Source organism: Amblyomma mixtum, chromosome 3, assembly GCF_055824585.1.
Source record: "Amblyomma mixtum isolate Tamu chromosome 3, ASM5582458v1, whole genome shotgun sequence".
NCBI lineage: Eukaryota > Metazoa > Arthropoda > Arachnida > Ixodida > Ixodidae > Amblyomma > Amblyomma mixtum.
Window position 1 is genome coordinate 119,444,349 of NC_143014.1, and position 15,273 is coordinate 119,459,621.

General features: G+C 46.4%; 1 protein-coding gene across 1 annotated transcript in view; it reads right to left on the bottom strand.

The window, feature by feature from the left end:
* LOC149351602 (beta-catenin-like protein 1) overlaps positions 1 to 15,273 on the bottom strand; it is a 52,636-nt gene that overhangs the window by 32,115 nt on the left and 5,248 nt on the right. Inside the window, exons 6-10 of the mRNA XM_089580916.1 lie at positions 12,507 to 12,604; positions 12,060 to 12,153; positions 10,319 to 10,410; positions 10,135 to 10,207; positions 8,233 to 8,291 (exon numbers count right to left, since the gene is read on the bottom strand). Coding sequence (XP_089437042.1) covers positions 8,233 to 8,291; positions 10,135 to 10,207; positions 10,319 to 10,410; positions 12,060 to 12,153; positions 12,507 to 12,604 — 416 coding nt within the window. The remainder of the gene's footprint in view (positions 1 to 8,232; positions 8,292 to 10,134; positions 10,208 to 10,318; positions 10,411 to 12,059; positions 12,154 to 12,506; positions 12,605 to 15,273) is intronic.

Sequence of the window (15,273 nt, forward strand, 5' to 3'; positions counted from 1 at the left end):
GCGGTCATGCCGTGAATGAATGCATTCGTTGCGCGAAGCAAGAACGGTCAGTTTGCATGGGGCAATAACGTTCGCGAAGACCGAGAGGTAACCAATGGGTAACCCATGGGAAGACGCGAGCGGAAGAGAGCGCCTCCGAATGCAGTCCCCCCTCCCCCTCGTCTACCGCGTTTGCTGCCCCGCACCGCGGGGTGTGTCGTCCAAGCCACGGTGGACGCTGCAGCTGTCCCGCGGTGCCGTTCTCAATGCGATCGCACGCCCTTTGTAGGCCATCTCGATGGCAGTGGAGAGCATCTCTGTTGTGTCCCCTTATTGCTTTTGTGTGTGTGCGCCCCCGCGTCCTCCTCCTAACGACAGTTCGCATCCTCCTCCTAACGACCACTCAATCCTCCTCCTAACGACCACTCGCATCCTCCTCCTAACGACCGCTTGCCCCTCGTCGCACGCTGTCGCCGGATGCCCCCCCACGGTGCGCCCCCGCACCCTCCTCCTGTTCTGGGAAGCCACTCCCTGCCGTGGACGCTTCTCCACTCCCTCCTTTCTTCGGGCGGCCAGTTCGGCTCCTGCCTCGGTCGACGCTGGTCGCACCCTCATCGGCTTTAAATAAACGAAGTCTTAAAGTACCGTGTGCGTCTTTCGCTGCATTCAACACAGCGACCGGACACGACAGTGGCGACGAGAAAGTGGATTCGACCCGCGCTACGCAACGCTATTGACAAGCCATGGCTACGCGAGGGTTTCCCAATCAGATACCAGAGTTCAACGGCTCATCGTGGTCATCGTGGGTTGGACGCCTTCAGTTCTACTTTGAAGCTAACAACATCACAGACCCAGCCTTGAAGAGGGCCAACCTGCTGACGCTGTGCGGGGAGCAGACCTACGATACTGTCTGCGCCCTTATTCAGCCAAGCACACCAGCGGCAGTGTCTTACGACGACATCGTAAAAGCGCTGCAAAAGCACTACGACCCAAGGCCATCCGAGGTCTACAGCCGGGCTCGCTTCCAACGACGAGATCAACTGGGAGGAGAAACTGTGAGCGCCTACGTAGCCGCGCTCAAGAAGCTCGCTGCCGACTGCAATTTTGGAACGCTGTCGACAACAGCTACCGGGCAGGAGGGAGACGCAGCTTCTTCTGCTAACACCACCATGCTTCCCTTGGACGTGATGTTACGCGACAGATTTGTGTGCGGACTGAGTGACGAGTCACTGCAGCAGCGCCTGTTCGCTGAGAAGGACCTCACATTCAGCAAAGCTTACGACATCGCCGTTCGAGCGGAGAGCGCCGGTCACCAGCAGAGAGGGATTCGCCGGAACACCGAGCCGGTACACCAGACAAGCAACCAGGTGCGCAAGCCTTCTGTTGTTGTAAAATCGGTCAAAAAGGCACAACGCTGCTGGCGGTGTGACGACCAACACAACCCCCAGGGATGTCGATTCCAGTCAGCCACGTGTAATTTTTGCCACAAGCGAGGGCATATCGAAAGAGCATGCATTACGAAACGGAGACTTGCCAAGATAAAGTCACCTTCCCAGCCTAATCACAGCGTCAACGCCTCAGAGAATACGCCGCTATCTGATCTCCATGGAACAACATCAGCAACACCATCTGTGTTGTACGACCTGAACACCATGAATCTCGGCACGCGACCGAAGATTTTTACAGAAGTAAGCGTACATCACCAGCTGATTAAGTTCGAGGTGGACTCCGGCGCAGCCTGTACTCTGATCAGTGAGGACACGTTCCGAACTTCATGGCCATCTGACGCACCCGCCCTGCAACAAGACGACACGCACCTGCGAACGTGGTCAGGACAGAATCTGCCACTATTGGGCTCTGCCAACGTGCAGGTTAACTACAACGGCCAGACCCATACGCTACCTCTGCTTGTTGTGAAGGGCACAGGATCAAGCCTTCTAGGGAGAAACTGGTTTTCTCCACTAGGCGTGATGATATGCGGCATACACCAGACGCCGAGCCAGAACATGGTTGGTAAACATCAAAACGCCGATGCGCTAAGCCGTCTGCCACTAGACGCAACTGTTGACGAACCATTTCCACCAGGAGACGTTCTGATGTTCGAAGCACTGCCAGAACCTCCGCTTACAGCAGGCACAGTTGCAGCATCTACGCAGAAGTGCGCAGCTCTCCGGCTAGTTTACACAGCTGTTCAACAAGGCAACGTGCATAAACTCAAAGGGGACAACTTCGACGCTTACCGCAGGCGAGCTACAGAGTTGAGCACCCATCGCGGCTGCATCATATTTGGGTCCCGAGTTGTGATGCCGAGAGAACTACGCGCACAAGCTATGTCTCTCATCCACGCCGGACATCGGGGCATCGTTGCAATGAAAAAGTGTGCCAGAAGCTACATGTGGTGGCCTGGCACTGACAACGACATCGAAACAGTGGTGCGAGAATGCAAGCCTTGCCAGAGCAGCCGGAGCGCCCCGCCGAAAGCTCCTGTCCCAGAATGGGAAAAGCCAGACACACCATGGCACACACTGCACATTGATTTTGCAGGACCAATTGAGGGCTGCACTTTCCTTGTGGTCGTAGATGCCTACACAAAGTGGCTTGAGATAAGGCAAATGGGACAGACGACTTCGGCAGCAGTCATTGACAACCTCCGATCACTATTTGCAACGTTCGGCCTGCCGCGCAAGGTAGTGTCGGACAACGGAACACCGTTTGTGTCTGCGGAGATCCTCAAGTTTTATCGCGACAACGGGATCTCATCAGTTACATCGGCCCCCTACCACCCAGCGACAAACGGACAAGCCGAGCGCTACGTAGCCGAGCTAAAACGCGCCCTTGAAAGAGATCAGACAGGCTCGCTGCAGCGCCGCCTTGCGCGCTTTCTCTTCAAGCAGCACACGACGGTTCAGAGCACAACAGGCGAGACCCCCTCGAAAATGATGTTCGAGCGTGAAATGCGAACCCAGCTCACAGCCATCCTCCCCGAGCCAAAGGCAGAGACGTTCCGGGAAGAAAAAGCAATTCCGCGCTGCGGCACGCTTAATGAGGGGCAGCGCGTCCTCGCCCGACAGTTTCTGAAAAAGCCACGCTGGGAGGAAGCTACAATTGTCAGACGCATAGGCCTGCGCTCTTGGCTCGTCAACATACATGGCACAGTAGCACGCCGACATCTCAACCAGCTGCGTAGATTTACGACGCCGTCTGAGAGCTGTCCGCCAGCGGAGAGAACACGTGCACCATTTTCCCACATAGCCTGGCACCTCTTCCCGGAAGAAGAGACTTCGCCCAGGACAGACCTAGGAGACACAGCGAACAACAGCCAGCCTACAAGTGTTTCTCCCCCGAGCGCACAAAGCCAGCGCGCCTCCACGCGTGAGCGCCGACCCCCTGCACGATACCAGGCAACTTTCTAAGGGGGAAGGAAGTGTTGTGTCCCCTTATTGCTTTTGTGTGTGTGCGCCCCCGCGTCCTCCTCCTAACGACAGTTCGCATCCTCCTCCTAACGACCACTCAATCCTCCTCCTAACGACCACTCGCATCCTCCTCCTAACGACCGCTTGCCCCTCGTCGCACGCTGTCGCCGGATGCCCCCCCACGGTGCGCCCCCGCACCCTCCTCCTGTTCTGGGAAGCCACTCCCTGCCGTGGACGCTTCTCCACTCCCTCCTTTCTTCGGGCGGCCAGTTCGGCTCCTGCCTCGGTCGACGCTGGTCGCACCCTCATCGGCTTTAAATAAACGAAGTCTTAAAGTACCGTGTGCGTCTTTCGCTGCATTCAACACAGCGACCGGACACGACAATCTCATTATCTCGAATGGCAACTATGGAGAACTAATAGCCAAGCCTATCCAAGTCAGTCCGATTGCACCCGCCGGACCGATTCCGTTTAAATACAAGATGCCGCCTTTGGGTTGGTAGTGACAGCGATGCCCGCTCGCATCTATATTAGGCCGAAATAACAAACTTTTGGTTTAAAAACGATCGCCACAATATAGTTGGCGCCTATTTTAGTCCGAAAATTCGAACTTTCAGACTCCGCAAAGTCCGAAATATCGGTCGTGAAAACGTACACGTTTCTATGAGGTGCGCGACAGTTCCTCAGCGAAGTCCGAAATATCGGTCGGCTACTGTATATTGTTCACTGATGAAGCTGTTCTCCATCTCGAAGGTGCAGTGAACCGACGGAACACGCGACAATGGCCCTGGGAAAATCCCAGGTTTTCAACGACACGTCCTGTGCACTCTCTAGGTGAGGCAGTTTGGTGTGGAATTTGGCGCGAAGAGGTCGTTGGACCATTTTTTTTTCAGTGATACTGTCACTGCCCACTCATAACTGTTGCTGCTACAAAATGAAGTTTTGCCTGAGCTGCAGTGGTGCCAACTCTAGGGATTTTTCCCTAGATCTAGGGAACTTGGAGGACATTTAGGGGAAAAGAGATTTTTTATATAATCTAGGGAAATTTCATTTGCTCGGAGAATTACTTTTTTTCTGCCTCAAATTGTGAAGACAGTACAAGCTTTTCGTTGCTTTTTTTTCTCTACAACTGACGGAGGCCCGCACAACACCGTGCGCGCTCGAGTAAAGCCCGTTTCACATGCAAGTGAAAATGCTTTGTTGTTGCGGCACAAAAGCTGTTTAGAGCCATCGCGGCGGCTCCAGCAGTCAGAGCAGCGATGTACCAACAAGTTACAAATTTTTCGCCGCGTAGCGCTGCTCAATTTTCAGTCGCTTGTATGCATGTGAACCAGCCTTTACATGGACGTAGTCGGACGTGTATGGTCCCTGACGTGGCCAGTGGCACCCCAGCTGTGATCTGGCGCGCCACGGCCTCCCCTCAGCACGCGCGCCCCTTCCTCAAGCTGTATTTGGAGCTCGCTGCACGACGTGAAATTCCTATTTAGTATGCATATCTGCATGTTTATTTTGATAACTAGGAAAGAACAAGGGCGCCATTTTTTTATAAAGAAACGCCGTGTTGGAAATCTTACCTAGTCTAACTAGGGGAACAATTCCCAGTTCACCCGCCGCGGTGGCGCAGTGGTTATGGCGCTCAGCTGCCGAGCCAAAAGACGAGGCTTCGATCCCGGCCTCGGCAGTCGAATTTCGATGGAGGCGAAATTCTGGAGGCCCGTGTATTGTGCGATGTGAGTGCAGGTTAAAGAACCCTAGGTGGTCAAAATTTTCGGAGCCCTTAATTATTTCATCCCTCATAGCCTGGGTCCCTTTGGGACGTTAGACCCTCCGAAATCATAAGCCATAATTCCCAGTTTCACCGCGACGAACAAAGCGAGTTGAGGTCACATAAGGCACACAAAAGCTGTAACAATCAATGCTTCATTGTTTTAGATGACTCAAACTGTTACGTCAGCCACCCTCTAGACCAATCGCAGCAAATGAAGAAGCAGCTTTGATATCGCAGTTTCCATGCGCTCCTCAAGCAACCTCCAGGCATTTTGTATGTGATATCCTTCGGCTGAAGTCTAAACCAATACAACATGAGGGGAAAAAATTCAGTTAATTCCACATGCCAATGCATGTTTACTAATATCTTGCGTAGAGTGAAAAAAAAACACATACACGATATACAGCCTTTAATTTGTAATGTGCAAAGAGCGCTACGGTTTATCTTGTAACTGCATTTAGAAGTTCATTTCAGATCCTTTATTTCAAATTTACAGCTAATTTGCTTACCAACGTCTGGTAATAGGGTAGCTGCATGATAAAACTTGCTACTGAACTACGCATAAATATACATGTTCTCACAATTGAACAGTTTTTTTCCGTATCTAGGGAATTTTTGGCTGCAAATTGAGAGAGAAGCGGCTCTGGAAATCTCCCGCACAAGTGGATGGGCCGCGGGTCAGCAAAGATGCCTTGGACTACGAGGTCACCTGATCTCACCCCGTGCGATTTTTTTGTATGGGGCTATGTAAAATCACTTTTGTACAACGCCGACACATTGACAAGCATTGGTGCGCTCAAGGCCCGTATTGAGCATGCGTTTGAGCATGCGTTTGAGCAGATCACTGATGAAATTCGGGCAAACATTTTCAGAAGTTATGAAGACTGCTTGGAGGTGTGCATTCAAGCCAACGGCGGCCATGCTGAAGGCTGAGCAGCACAGGATCTCGAGAACACGTTGAGAAACGGCCCTTATCAGAGCCACCAAAATCCTGCCTGGTGAGAGTTAACGCACGCTGCCGCCGCTCCTTACCCAACCCTCTGCAAATAAAGGTGATTGGTTTGGTTTATGGGGTTTAACGTCCCAAAGCGACTAAGGCTATGAGAGACGCCATAGTGGAGGGCTCTGGAAATTTCGACCACCTGGGGTTCTTTAACGTGCACTGACATCGCACAGTACACGGGCCTCTAGAATTTCTCCTCCAAAGAAATTCTAGCCGCCGCGGCCGGGATCGAACCCGCGTCTTTTGGGTCAGCAGCCGAGCACCATAACCGCTGAGCCACCGCGGCGGCCAAATAAAGGTGAACCGAATGGTATCCACACAGACAGCATAGTACAAAAATGCTTTCAGGAGGGTGTCAAGCGCTCATAGCATTTATTCTATGGCAATGTATGACATCAAACCATAGTGGAGCGAACAGACAAAAGCAGACAACACTCAAAGCTCGGAAAAGATGTATTGTGATAGGCAATCAAAAGTTTTCAAATTTAGCGCAGTTTTGGCCAAACTAAGTTTTCTGTGACCATTAAAAAACCAGTTGAAAGAGCATCTTCAAACCTCCCGCAAAACGCTCCTACACCCCTCCTCTGCCGAATCCTCAAGGCCAACAAGCAAGATTGCGCCACCAGTGTGATCGCTGGTAGAACGGCTTGGTTTTGTTCATCTTTGCCGCAGACGACGCGAATATGCGACTTTTTTTTTATTTATTCAGGCAAGTAGCCCAAACAAATGTAGCATGAAACAATTCTGCCGACCAAATGCCATTTCTGCACCAACTTTGAGCTCAAACAATCCACCCGTTTAGCTGAGAGAATCATTCTACTGCACGCATTTATTTCCGCAACAGTCTGCATGTGCAGCACCATAACACACTGCAGGTGCCATCCAATGCAGGTGGTAGCTAGAGCTCCTACAGCTACCTATACGATACAATTATTTACGGTTACGACCAACTGCGAACAAACAAAAAAAGGCATCCTGACAAAAAAGAAGTGCCTTGTGCATGCTGATCAGGTTGTTGCTCCAGCACACATGCTGGGTTGTCTTTTCTGGTTTCAATGCATACTGGTGGTAGTGCTGAAGCCATACATACAGGGTGTGGCAGGTATTTGAGAACATGCATTCTAGGTGGCACTCCATCCTCAACATCAAAGTTACAAATCCTTCTTTGTTGTAGGTGACCATGGCAGAGCTTCAGGTGACTCAGGAAATGAAGAGGCATGCAGTTATCATCTCCTTGGCTGCAGGACACCTCGATTCAGAGATCGCAACAATCTTGAAGGTTGCCCGATCGTTCATGTTCAAAGTTCAGTAAGAACTGGAGGTATAAAACGTGATATAAAACAATTCTGCCGACCAAATGCCATTTCTGTGCGAAATATGAGCTCGAACAATGCGCCCATTTAGCTGGGAGAAGCATTCTACGGCACATGTTTATTTGCGCAACACGTTGCAGATGATGGTTGTGCTAATGTTGCATTGTGCACAGCATACACCATGTATATAGTAAATGCATGCCTGAATGTGTTCTCGTGTTCAGAATGTTGAGTACAGTTTAGTCTTTGTGCAACTCTTTGTCACGCATTGTCATGCTAGTATCGTCACCATTAGCACAGGAATATGTAGCAAATGCCAGCTTATACTTTGGGCAGGGCATTTCATTTTCGCTCTCTCGTGGTATGAAACTGAGTCGTGGAGTTAAGTCGCACAGATTATCTATGAGCACTGAATATTATAGCCAGCAGTCTCATGTCAGCAAAGGAAGGACAATGGCAGGGCTAAGTGCGCTCCTTCCTGTCAGTGTCCTTCCTTTCTTTTAATAATGTTAACATTAGTTTAGCAGGCTCTTCAGTCAGTTCCTCACCCTTAGCATGCACCAACCATAAACTCTGCACCATCAATATTTACAAACACCAAATGCATACGCTTTAAATGACAAAATGCTACCACGCAAAGAACCCCAAATAGCCAACAAGAAAACCTTTCACAAGTAAGAAGATCATGTAAGCAATATTAAAACAGACTAGACTTATACAACTCTCATTGCTGGTGATTAGAAAGAAGACACTCACAGATAATTGCTGCAGTAATGTATCAATGCCATCAATCTCCCCAAGCAACTTCTTGTTTTCTGCAAATGGAAACACACTGTTGGAGTAAACAGCTGTACACATTAATTAAAAATTGAAAGGATGACATACTAGCAGTTCCGTTCATTAAATGCATAGCAACTTTCCCATGACCACCACAGGTCATGGTCTTGGGTGGATGGTATGTCCTTAAAGGGACTCCGAGGTCAAATTGCAGTTGGCCTGTATCAGTAGATTATTACCTCCTAACGACAGCGGCTGCTTTGAAAATAAAGCTTTTATAAGCTAGAAGAGACCTTAAAATGAATACAGTTACTGCCATCACCAGCCGATTTTGCAAGTACTGATTTTGCAGTGTGCTGACGCAGTTTTTTGGGTGCAGATCCCAGAGGCTAAACTACACTACCATTAACTTCCAAATGGTCATCATGGAGTTTTTCCTGTTGTATATGTGGGGGAAAATTTTTAAATGCAATTCTCTCATCAATAAACGCATCTTTTGATGCCAGACAAATATTAACATACCCAGAAAGAGCCATATTTACCACAAATAAAAAATAGTAAAATATAAATTGTGGGGTTTAACATCCCGAAGCTACACATGGGCTATGAGGGACACTGTAGTGGAGGGCTCCGGATTCATTTAGACCACCTGGGGTTCTTTAACACGCACTGACGTCGCATAACACACTGATGCCTTTCAAGTTTCGCCTGCATTGAAGATAGATGGGGCTGTCCTCAGCATCTCTTTAAAATTTGTTGTGTTCCATATATAGTATGCAATAAACACTGGAAAACTACAGCCAGCCACATTCCAGCAGCGAATTCAAGTTTACACTAATATAGGTTTCAGCACATTCATCACACTGAGCTGGGGGCAGCAAAGCAGCATTAAGAAATTGACCAATGGGGTTACTCTGTAGTTGTTGCATTGAAACCACCTCAATCAAGGCTAACTAAAGTCACAGAAGGGTGCAGAATATTGTAGTTAATCCTGTATAAAAAATTTATGCAAAAACCTCGAACTGCAGCCTCCCTCAGAATTGTTTTTTTATCTTTAATGTGCACTGACATCGCACAGCACACAGGCGCCTTTTGCGCTTTGCCTACATCAAAACGCGGCCACCATGGTCGGGTTCGAACCCGGGTACCCCGGCTCAGTAGACGAACGCCTTAACCTCGGACTCTCTACTCATAATAATGCAAGAGAGCTGATGCATTATAAGTGCAGCGTTTTGCAGACTAATTTAATGCTGCATTAAAATGTGAAGATCACTTTTTCTGGCTAATGTTTTGAGAAGGGCACAAGGTTTTCAAAAAAAAAAATATTGCAGAGCTTCTTGCTACTTTTTATAAATGAGTACAATTCAAGAAAAAAGAACTGCTGGTTTCACCAAACAAAAAAATCTTTTCCTTGCAAAAGAAAAGCCAGAAACAACTTTTTATATTTTTTATACAGAAGAAAACAACTTTCCATATTTTTTATACAGCAGAAACAACTTTGCATATTTTTATACACTACTACCATAATTTCAAAAGAATGCTGAACTGAGCTAGTTGGAGTGACTGCACAGTTAGAATTCAATATGCTGAATTCCAACTATGAAGCCATTATTTCTCCATTCCAGATTATCTTATGTCATGGCAGGATTGCACAAATATATTTTAATCTTCAGAATACAGAATCAAGCAGCACTGCATATTTAACTCAGGCTTCCAACATGATGAGACTACATGTTCAGCCACCAAAATTATTTTTAAGTATATGTACTATAATACTTGAGAATGGCAAAAAACGCTTTTTGCCTCTATGGTGAGCTCTGAAGAGCACATGAATAAAATATCAACACGAGAAAGGAAAGGCAGAATGTACTACATGCTCACCATCATGATTCTGAAGCAGGATCGAAAGGATTTCACTGCAGTAAAGCTTGTTTGCATCAAATGGCATCTTGACCTGAATGTCAACACCAAGCACAAAGAAAGCAAAAAGGAATGATTATTTTTGCATAAGCACTCTTATCAGTAAACATAAGTCACAAATGCCAGCACTGTGCATGCCACTCACCTTAAGTCGTTTCAATATCCAGGCAAGCAGCCCTTGCTGTGCTGCCTGAACACTCAAATCTGGTCGGAACTCAGTCAAATTTTCAATAATAGCTGAAATAACCAATAAATTCATAATTCTCTACAGTCAAAGTGTAAAAAAGATTGGTTTGGTTTGGTTTATTGGGGTTTAACGTCCCAAAGCGACTGAGGCTATGAGAGACGCCGTAGTGAAGGGCTCCGGAAATTTCGACCACCTGGGGTTCTTTAACGTGCACTGACATCGCACAGCACACGGGCCTCTAGAATTTCACCTTCAAGAAATTCAGCCGCCGCGGCCGGGATCGAACCCGCGTCTTTCGGGTCAGCAGCCGAGCGCCGTAACCACTGAGCCACCGCGGCGGGGTGTATAAAAAAAAGGCTTTACATCACATTAAGCATAAATATCTGCTACACCTACTATGCCAAGTTGGTCTGTGCATGTTTGTATACTAAACAACTGTTATTTAAGGGGATACCAAAACAAAATTTTGCAGCTGCAGTTTATAATGCAAACAAGAGTTGAACTGCTAGAGCTGGGGAATATGGCAAGCTCTTTTGTTAAAGAAAGGTGTGAATCTCATTTTCTCAGCGATTTTGTATTATACTACTGCACATGGCAACCGTCTCTGTAAGCTGCAAATGTGACATCACAACACCCCCGCTGCACTTACGCAACTCAAATCACTACACACGGGTGGTCGACTGGGTGGAGTTGCTATACCTATAAATATGCCTTGCGTAACTATCTGCTTTTCCGCTGCAAACTTTTGTCCTGAAGTGTTTGGCACCTATAAGGTGCGGCTGCAGTCAAAGCTGTCGCAACAGCATTGCTAGTCTAGTCACACCTTTAAACCCGTTTTTGAGAGTAGAAGCTCTGAAGACTGAGGATTCAAGTTGCGCAGCCATCATGGCCAATTTTTTCAGAGTACTTTCTCCACAAAGACTACACAACTAGCCCAGCCTTGTTGAGAATCCTCACCATGTTGCTCGAAAGACAATGCCTGATGCTGTGCCCTTTGTATTCTCAAGAGAATACAAAGCAGAGAAGACCAGCAACACGTTTGAGAAGAGGAGGTGAGGGAGGCTGGCGCTCCTTTAATACTCATGGAGCGCTGAAGAGGAGCAGCCAATCGCAAGTCTGTGTGTTCAGAGTATAATGTGTATAGCAATCAATGAAAGCTAACCTTTTACTGCATTTTTATAGTAGGCAGTTAGGTCCAAATCTGCAACAGCATCCCAAATTTTTTGTCAATGCACTTATCTCCTACATGCTGCAAAGTAAGACAGCTAAGCTTAAAGGGCCATGGACCAGGGGTCTGGACATTTTTGAAAAACAAGCCCACTGCATAGATGAGGCATCGAAGATAACCTCTGCAAAATACTAGGGCCATGCGCGCCCCGAAAAGCTGTAAAAATTCAAATCAAAGCCCGTTCTTTCTTTCCTTTGAGAAGCAAACATCCTCATCCTCTACTCTGGCTCCCGAGCCTTCAGGCTGATGTCATCCTGAAAACTTTCACTAAAGGCATTCCATTGGTGTGTCATTCTGACTGACGGGCGAAGGGTGGGCATAGCCGGTTCATCATGTTGTCTGCTCGTTGCATGCAAGCTTTCCCCAGCGCCTTCCGTTTTTGCACACACCTACAAGCCCGCATGGAGTTAAAAAAAAAACTGAGAAGGGAGTCTCCAGCGACAGAAAATTTGCAAACAATGAACAACTCACCAAGTGTATTATGAACACCTTCAGCTTCCTCCTTAACAGACTCGTCTAGACGATCTAGGTTCTGCACCAACTGGGCTACAATCTGACCGTCAATCTAGGGGATAATAAATTAAGAGCACTTGAGATTTGCATTAGAAGCAGGCAAGGAATGTTTCAGCAACATTTTCTTGTCTTCAAGCAAGCTACAACTAGAGCTCACTTAATTGCAACACTGCTTTCAACAGAGAACAAAAAATATTAGCCTACAGAGCAAAGATTTGCTGGTATAGGATGATCATTTGCACAACTGTTTTCGTTAGATTTTGCTTAAAGACAAATGTGTTATACAGAGGTCAAAGTCTCAGCTGATGTGGTGTTCCTGAATGAAACAAATGATACTTGGTTTAAACCATACTGAAGGTATCAAAATTGTTCTCAAGCTACTACAGCAAAAGTGAAAATACTTACCAATGCATCAATCAGCATATCTGCCCCCTCTTGACTTTCATGCAGAGAGTCCACATCAGTCAGCTCTTGCAAAAGATCCACAACTGCTATGGAAATGTCTACAAGAGACAGAATTTCATCTAATGTAAGCTTAAGTGACAACATATGTCATCCCCAGCAGCTATATCTTTCCTCATTGAAATGTTAACCAAGCACACTTACTGCACAACAGAAGGACACTTTTCAAATCAAAATGAAGCATTTATTTCTCAGCGATTCCTATCACCGTATAATGCAATGTGAAGTCTACCACCTCTGTACCAGAGCAACACTTTTTTTATCTATCTGAAATTTCTTCACTACCTCCCACCATGACCTCAGAAAGCAGATTCAGAAAAAAACATTGACATAAAGTGAACACCCAGAGAAAGGAATTTAGTGCACTGGACACTAGCTATCTTTCCTGTCCTGGAGAACAACAAGGCATCTGCAAATGGTACACACAGTAAAAACAAGGCTATCAAATAAATTAGCCCTTTAGAATCTTCTAAATTTTTCACATTTTCTAAATCTCACCGAAATTCCCCAATTGTCCACCAGCCAAAAGAGACATTTATCACCGAAAAAATCAAATTTAAAAATCTTCCTGCCAGTCAATTTAAACTCGCGACATTCTTACTGAAAAGGACAGATTGCCACCGTTTTGAAGTGAATGACGGTGTCGCATAGCCTCTGCGGTCCGCACCTAATTATCTGTGTCAACACACACATATTACTAACGAAATCGGCCAGTGATAATGACGCCTGTATTTAGCCTTTTAGTCTCTTTCTAGCTTACAAAAGCTCTGTTTTCGGTGAGAGTGGTCTCTCTGTGCTTAGAAAGCCTATCAATGCAGGCCAACTTCAATCTGTCCTCAGTGCCCTTGACGGAACCGCCTCCTTCAATTGTACAGGCGTCAAGCCAAATTTCATTAAACTACTACTACTACTCTTCAAGCTATTTAAAAGGAGTCCCAAACAACCCTATATCAGAGCCTGGCACCTTGCGACAACTGCATGGTCAAGAGAGCTTTGCTGCGCTTGTAAACATAACTGAACATGAAAGAAACTCAACAACTAAACATGTAGAGAACTAAGCTGCAATCGACGCATGGTCCTTTGAGTGCACTGTAGTATATGCACGCCATGGCTCAAACGATCGAGGCTTGTAGCTGAAGCACGCAGAGTGCGCATGGCCACAATTTGCAGGTAAATTAATTAAAGTTCTTCTTTGTAGCCACACTAGATGCCTGAGCAGCACTGGCATACGCTGGCTGAAAAAAAAAACTGCCCTGTCTATCTCGCTGTTCAAGTACATAATGATATGTTTACATCCGATCAATCATGCACTGCTGGAGAGTTACTAAATGCATGAAAGTGGTTCCTCTTCTGATCAAAACCAAAGTAATTTCAAAAACAAATCAGCTATAAAGCTTTGCGAATAATCAGCGAAAAAAGCGAAAGCTATAAATGGGTCGGTGATGTGAGATATCAGTTTCATGATATCTCACATTGCATTTGGTGTTATTAAAATGTACGCGCACAGTAGAAAAATAGCAAACGAGAAGCTGAAAAGTATACCTGGTTCCTGCATGCATTTTAGTATCCTCGCAGAATGCTTAGCATAGCTCAACGGTGCATTGCCATTTCACCTTTCACACAAAGCGCACCCGTCTTTACCCAATGCCAGGCAGTTGTTTCTTTTCTTGACTGAACCAGCATGGTAGGACTAGTTCTCAGAGTGCTAAGTGATGGTGCTGCACATTTCGCATATTGTCTATTCTGTAATGGTTATATCATTGCCTACGCAAAAAAACTGGAAGACAATTTGTTTCTATCTGTGGGCACGTATGTTGTCCAGAGATAGAGAACACATTTGTTGTCCACAGTTACACACCCTTAAGCCAAACTCAGATATTTCCAAAATATTATCTATTTTTATCCAGCATGGCCATTGGAATTCCTTATATAGATAGCATATAACTGATGCATGCCTGCATCGAACTTCCCTACATCACACATTTGATGTGTGCCAACATCCTCATGCACATAATAAATTAGATTTCAAACCTGTGCTGCCTTGCTTCTGCCTGCATAATTATCTCATTTAGCAGCTATCAGCAGTGGCTGTGAAAGTGCCCCGCACTCTGGGTGTGCATCGGTAAATGTGGTCATGCCAGTGCGCTAAAGCATCCAGAATATAGTATACATTTTGCAGCTACGTATTTCTGTCTTTGCATTTTGGCACACTGCATTCTGCAATAATGTGGAGATGTGGGCTAGTTGGTACGTGAAAGGAAAGCTGTTGCTACATCAGCATGTTTCTGCAGACACTGAGTGCTGTTTTTCATGTGTGTGTCAACAGAAACTGGCACCATGCACTAATTACTGCCTCCGTAGTCCTCGTTAATTGGACAGTTCAGCATCTCGTGTTGCATTTTACCACAGCACCAACATGACAAGATTGCATGCCAAAAGCAGTGCACACACTGCATATATGCAGTTCAGTCAGGCTGCTATGTTATACCATGTAATACTAAGCAAGTCTTAAACAGCTTTTGTTTACAGACATAACATAATTATCACACACAAACACCCACTTGACTGAAACCATACACTTGCATATCTTCTTTACAGATATGCAGAATCTTTAACGAGGCAGCACTTTGCAAAAAAAAAAGATGACGGTGCAGCGGCAGAAAAAGACAATTTTATAGTTTTGAAAGCTATAATACAATTTCCTTTCATG